This window comes from Myotis davidii, unplaced genomic scaffold, assembly GCF_000327345.1.
Source record: "Myotis davidii unplaced genomic scaffold, ASM32734v1 scaffold461, whole genome shotgun sequence".
NCBI classification, from domain to species: domain Eukaryota; kingdom Metazoa; phylum Chordata; class Mammalia; order Chiroptera; family Vespertilionidae; genus Myotis; species Myotis davidii.
In genome coordinates, this window is record NW_006295825.1 from 1904186 (window position 1) to 1910983 (window position 6798).

General features: G+C 52.4%; 1 protein-coding gene across 2 annotated transcripts in view; it reads left to right on the forward strand.

Moving 5' to 3' along the window:
* Positions 1 to 6798, forward strand: part of UBAP1L (ubiquitin associated protein 1 like) — a 19945-nt gene that overhangs the window by 12347 nt on the left and 800 nt on the right. For both annotated transcript variants that reach the window (XM_015568514.1, XM_006770829.2), the window contains 2 exons: positions 2330 to 2536; positions 6674 to 6775. In XM_015568514.1, the coding sequence (XP_015424000.1) occupies positions 2330 to 2536; positions 6674 to 6775 (309 nt within the window). The remainder of the gene's footprint in view (positions 1 to 2329; positions 2537 to 6673; positions 6776 to 6798) is intronic.

Below are 6798 nucleotides of genomic sequence, written 5' to 3' on the forward strand. Positions count from 1 at the left end.
GGCCCCGCGCCCCCGCTGCGGAGCCACAAGCCCACAGTCGCGGTAAGGAACTTGCCGGCTCTGCCAAGATCAGCCCCAAGGCCCCCATAGTCTGGTCCCCAGCCAGGTCCGTAGCTACGGTCCCTCCTCTCTGTGCTCCTCCCCAGCCTTACCGGCGGCTCTTCCTGCAGCCTCTGCCTAGCATGGTCCCTGCTCAGAGGGCTCCCGTTCCCTGTTTCCCACTGTGCCTGCCCTGCCTCTGCTAGGGCTCAGGCCACATAATTGTGCTTGTCCAGTGCCCGTCTCTCTCTTCCCGTGGAATATGCGCTCATGTTCTTTCAGGGCAGGGGTTGGGTCGCATTCATTTCTGTTTCCAGAGCACCAGCAGCAGACTGGGCCCCTAGGGGGTGCTCAATGAATGTGACTCAAATCCAGGGCTCGCTGGGCAAGGCTTGCTGTAGACTCGGTGAGCTGGGCGCTCACTCAGGGAATGGTCACTGTCTGTAAATTCCTGCCAGACACTGGGTTGGAAGAGACAAAGTCAAAACCACTGGACAATCGCCCCAGGGGGTGTGGAGACAAGGCAGCCCTGTGCAGGGATGGGATCGGTGTTGAGAGAGAGAGGTGAGGGTGTTACAGGCTGGGAAAGCGGGGGGCAGAAGGCTGTACCAGCAGAACGGGGAGCACAAGTGAATTTACCATGAAACCAATGCGGCTAAGCCCCAGGCTCTGACTTGGCTCTTTCCAAAGCTTATGCCTAATTGTATATGTATAATTCTGTCTTCTTTAAGTTAAGAGGTCCAACGTGTATAAGCACCGAATTCCACACAGCCTGGATCCTGAGTGGACGGGGTGGGTCAGGATTAGTAGCCGGAGGTAGCAATAGGGCACAGCTTTCTGTCCCCTCAGCAGCCCTAGTCAAGCCGGTAGGTACAAAAGAGTAAGGCCAACATGAAATTACATCCAAAAGAGACTCGAGGCCTGGCTTTTCCACTCACTGGTGTGTGATCTTATGCAAGTCACTGAAGTGCTCTGGGCCATCCCCTCTCCACCTTGTAGAGAGGGCCAGCAACCTTCTCACCATCACTGGGAGCAAACAGAGAGAAGAGGCTCTGTGAGCGGGACTGGCCGTGCCCACATCCAGGGCCAGATGTTAATGCCAGGATGGCTCCTCCCTGATCCAGATTAAAATAACTCTAGCAACAATCGTGTGTGTGTGTGTGTGTGTGTGGCATGCTCTGTAGAGAAGGAAACTGGGGCAGACAGCAGCTAAAAATCTTTTTTAAGGTCACAAGAATAGACTCAGATCCTAAGATTTTGATGTTTTCCACGGGGCGGGGCGCGGGGGGTGGTGGTGAGGGGGGTCAAGGGCAGACCCAAGGGTAAGGTCATGGCAGAGAACCCCTGAGCAGATGGGGATGGAGGGGGAATTTCTATGTCACACACACTCTACCCCAGAAGCCAGGGCAGTGGGGCTTGGGGAGGAGAGGACAAGGCAGTGTATTCAGGCTGGCAGATAGGTGCCTCTTCATGGGGAAAGCTTGGGGGTGATGTTGGCCAGGCCAATTGAAAGGCCTTGAAGCCACCCATCTTAGCCCGGCACCAGAGCTGCGCCTGGTCTGTCCCCCTCTCTGTGCCCTGCCAAGTCTCAGCCCAGCCAAATTCAAGAATGAGAGTCTGGCTGGGAGGATCCCCCTAAAGCAGTGGTTCTCAACCTTCTGGCCCTTTAAATACAGTTCCTCATGTTGTGACCCAACCATATGATTATTTTCGTTGCTACTTCATAACTGTAATGTTGCTACTGTTATGAATCGTCATGTAAATATCTGATATGCAGGATGGTCTTAGGTGACCCCTGTGAAAGGGTCATTCGACCGCCAAAGGGGTCGCGACCCACAGGTTGAGAACTGCTGCTCTAAAGTGTGGGGTAAAGAACCTGGGTTTGAGTCTGAATAGAGTTCAGGTCCCAAATGTGTGCTGCTTACCAGGTCATTAACTCTCTGAACCTTGATTTCAATATCTGTAAAATGGAACAATAGGAGCAGGGTTATTCTAGCCTGTAAGTGAAATGTATGCAGGTCCATTGCTACATGCTTTTCTCACATTGTCTTATTTAAGCCTCAGAACAACCCTTAAGGTATCTAGTATGATTGCCTCCATTTCACATGAGTAAATGGAGTAAACAGTAGAGATCCTGGGTTTGAACCAGAGCAGGACTCCAAGCTCTCCACAGCATTTGCCCCTACGCTCTGTATAGAAGGTGGCATGCAAAGGCACCTTTAAAAATGTCCTGCCCAACCAGATGTTGCTCCCAATGGTAAATGACACATCCAACTTGTCTGTATTTCAGTCTCTCAGCCCATACACCTGCCTGCCACCTCTCGCGCGGGAGCCCCAGCCTCTCACCGCCCACAGATCACACCCTGATTCTGCTGACCTGCTGTCTGCCCTTAGCCAAGAGGAGCAAGACCTCATCGGGCCAGTGGTCGCCCTGGGGTACCCCCTGCATAGGGCCATCGTGGCTCTGCAGAAGACGGGTCGTCAGAGCTTGAGCCAGGTGAGTGACCCTCCAGAGTGGGGGGACTGGAGCTGGAACCAGACGGATGGCCTCGTGGTTTTTACCTTTAACTTGAAGAAATTTTGTTTGTTTCTCTTCAGAGGCAGAATCTCAGCCTGGCATTAATTACTGGGGGGTATGAGCAAGTTTCTAGATCCTAAAGCTACCGTCTGCATAGGAGTTTAGCAGGAATCCCCATGCTCACTTGGGGGAGTCTTGATATTTTACTCCTCTCCTGGTTTGTGCCCCAAATGCTGGGGCAGGAGCTTTGGGCAGCCAAGAATCTCTACAGCGGCCCAGTAGAACTTTTTGTAATGAGAGATGTTTTGTACCTGTTCTCCAATTCAGTATCCACCAGCCATACGTTATTACTTGAAATGTGGCTGAGAATTTTATGTAATTGTAATTAATTAAAATAGTTACATGTGACTACTATTGGATGGTGCAGCTCTAACCACTTCCCTCAATGAAGGAACTGTGTTCAGTTTACCCATACCCACCTATCCATCTAGTCAACAGTATTTATTGGGTACTTCCTGGGTGTTTAGATGTGGCTAAGAGGTATGAGGGAAACCAGGGTACATAAAAACCACTGTTGTAGGTTGGATTCCCCAGGAATCTGACTCAGATGGAGTTAATTAAGGAGGCTCTTGGGATCAACCCCTGGAGAAGGGGGTGGACAGAAGCAGGAGTGGGTAGATGGAGAGGTTGAGCTGTGTAGACCCAACGACAGTGTCAGCCATCCCCTCAGCTCTGGAGCAGATATGGCCCTGCAGAGTCATCCTAAGCGGGGCTGAGATGGTCAGACCTTTATATCCCTTCATCAATCAGGAATCAGGGGTGTTAATATGTAGTAAACACCTTTTTTTTTGTGCCAGTCCCTCAGTCTGAGAGAATACAATTAGGTCTTCTCAATTCTTCAAGGTTGCTGTTACTATCCTCACTTTGCAGATGGGGCACAGGCTGGTTAGCTCTGAATCTTTGTTGTTCAATGCTTCTCTCTCATTTTCTGCGTGAGAACCTTTCAGGGCAGCCCCCCAGGCTCATCTGAGATTTAAGAATAGACCTAAAGTTGCCTCCACCTTCAGCTGCCACTGAAAGCCAGGACCATGGCCAAGGAGCTACCCAGAGGATGGTGAGGGACCAGGTCCACAGAGGGGGCCCTGACATGCCCCCCAGCCCTAGTCTCTAGGACTGGGGACAAGGCTGAGGTCTCAGGCTGTCACTGTGAAGATCTGAAGATTAGCTGGAGCCAGCAGAGGCACTGGCCTCCCTGTGGGTGGCCGGGGAGAATCCCACTGTATCAGGAACATTGTGTTTCCAGACACAGACTGACCACCTGGCTGGCCGCCGGGTCTCTGGGTGGCCATCCTCCCCGCTGGGCAGTCAGGGGCTAGGCCCAGAGGGGTGGGCCTGAGGGCCATTGGATGACTTCATCTATCCTCCCCCACCAAGTTAGTATTTCCCTCTATTCTCTGCAGTTCCTCCATTAACTAAGAAACTCCTTTGGGCTCAGTTTCCTTCTCCCCTTGAAACATATATACTACAGTACATCCTTTATGGCCAGAGACGGCTCACGAGGGAGGCCATCAGGTGATCTTCACCTCGAAGAGCCAGGGAGAACGAAGGAGACAGAAAAGATAAGCTTGTCCATCGCTCCTTCCTTCCTTCCACAAGGATCAAAGTGCCCACCTACTGCCTGCAGGGCACATGGGTGGCACATGTGAGGGCCCATAGGCCAGGCCCAGACTTGCCATATGACTCCAGGCACATCAGGGCCCCTCTTTGAGTCTCACTTTCCCTATTCACAGAAGGGGAAGGGCATGTGCTTATAGACTTGTGGGGGCCCCATCCTGGGGTCTGAGGTAGGCCTGGTGGCTTTTACAATCCCATATGCCCCAAAACTGACCAAGCAGCAGAATCCTTACAAAAGCAGATTCCCAGGACCTACTCGGGAGGGTCCCCATCAGTGGGTCTGGAGTACCCTCAGAGCCTGTTATTTTCAAACGCCTGTAGATGGTTCTGATATGCAGCCTGGCATGGGATCCTGTCGTATGGACCGAGGACAGCTCTCCCTTGAGTAAGTGGTCCTCAACCTTGGCTTCTTATTAGAATCCCCTGGAGAGCTACAGGAGTCCCAGTGCCCAGGCGGCACCCCCCAGATCAGAGACTCTGGAGGCAAGATCAATGGCTTTTGGGTAGTTTTTTTAAAAATATATTTTTATTGATTTTATAGAGGAAGGGAGAGGGAGAGAGAGATAGAAACATCAATGATGAGAGAGAGAATCATTGGTTGGCTGCCTCCTGCATGCCCCCCACTTGGAATTGAGCCCGCAACCCGGGCATGTGCCCTGACCGGGAATCGAACCATGGCCTCCTGGTTCATAGGTCGATGCTCAACCACTGAGCCACGCTGGCCAGGCAGTTTATGGGTAGTTTTAAAACTCCCAGGTAGCTGCAATCAAAACTAAGGCCAAGATCCATTGCTGTGGATAAGCTAAGAGGTGAGGGAGATCTCCCATCTGCCGTTGCCCCCACTCCAGTTTTCACCTTCAGAAACTCTGTCTACTTTTAAGCTTGCTCAAGCCCTTCCTCTAGTAGTGGCCCCACATTGGACAAGGCATTAGCTCGAGATTAGGTGATCTTGGCCCTCGTCCTGGGACCCTGGGCAAGCTGCCCACATTGCCTGGACCTCTGTTTCCTCAGGTGTGCAAGGAGGGCTTGGCTGGGTGGTTTTCCAGTTGTGCTCAGAGCAAGTTCTAGGTGTCCTGGGGCAAGTGCTTGGACAGTTCAGAAGCTGAAACCATTAGTGTGTATGGTCCGTGCTTCCTGCCTAGCTCTGAAGGTCTGCAGAAACCCAGCCTCTTTCTTCTCCGCTTATACCCACAATTCTTATGGTCTGGCACTAACTTCATTTGGCACGGACTCCCTATAAATTCTGTTTTGATTTGTCTGGGCCTCATGATTTCCAGTATCTGGTTTATCTCCCCCACTGAGCTGTGAGCTCTTGAGGTGGTTCTTAATTCACTTTATAAACACAGCATGTATTTATCGAGCTCCTTCTGCCTGCCATGCTGGGTGCCGGGACACAGTGGTGACACAACCCTTCCCTCATGGAGCAAAAAGTCAGTGGGTGAGAAAGATGAGGAAGGCAGTAGAGCAGTTTCAAAGTTGTATGTGCTGTGGGGCCACCAAGCACGGCACCTTAGAAACGGGGCAGAGAGGATCCCCAGGTAAGAGGAGTGAGGCTGGCCTTGCTGAGGGACTTAGGGGGCTGGGAGTGGGGGTGGAGCAGAGGTGACTGACAGGCAGGAACAGGCCTTTGAGCCCTGGTTGGAAGGCAGCACTTCATCCTGAGGGCCAAAGCAGCCCCCGAGGACTAGGCAGGAAGTGACCAGAACAGGTCTTCGGCCCTGTGAGGTCCACTCTGTCCCTTCCCCTTTCCAGCATGGATGCAGGTCTGTTGCTTAGTGGGGGCTCATGAAGTCCTGGGTGGCAGAGATGTACGTGTCTTGGGGTGGGGTGGGGGTATACAGGTATGGATGGCACCTTCATACAGGTAGGTGCTCACCAGGGAGGGTGAGTAGGCTGGGGTGGGTGGTGAGTGAGAAGAGACCCCTGTGTTGCAGGCCTGTCCCACTCCCCACTTAGCTTCTGGGAATACCTTAGCTCACGCTAACAGCCCCTTTCCTGGATCCCAGCCCCTAGTTGGGGATTGTTGCTGTCTACCTGTCCACAGATCTCCAGAGGTGGCCTCTGCTTCTCTTCTATTGGTTCATGGGGTTTCTGGGGCCATCTCATGTGTGGTGGATGCCTAGTCAGCTGGCCTGAGCTCAGGCCTTACTGAGGTCCTTGGGGTGTCTCCTCTACCCCATCCACTGCCCCTGCCGTTCCCCTTTTTAAAAAACAAAACATTTATTCATTGATTTCAGAGAGGAAGGGAGAAATAGAAATAGCAATAATGAGAGAGAATCAGTGAACAGCTGCCTCTTGCATGCCCTTTGCTGGGGATCAAGCCCGCAACCCAGGCATGTGCTCTGATCAGGAATTGAACCATGACCTTCTGATTCATAGGTCGATGCTCAACCAATGAGCCACTCATCTTATCCCCTCCTTCTTTGCCCCTTTCTGGCCCAGTTTCTCAACTACCTTAGTGCCTGTGACCGGCTGCTGCGGCAGGGCTATGAGGAGGGCCTGGTGGAGGAGGCCATGGAGATGTTCCAGTTCTCTGAGAGCCAGGTCAGCCGGCCACCTGCCTGAAC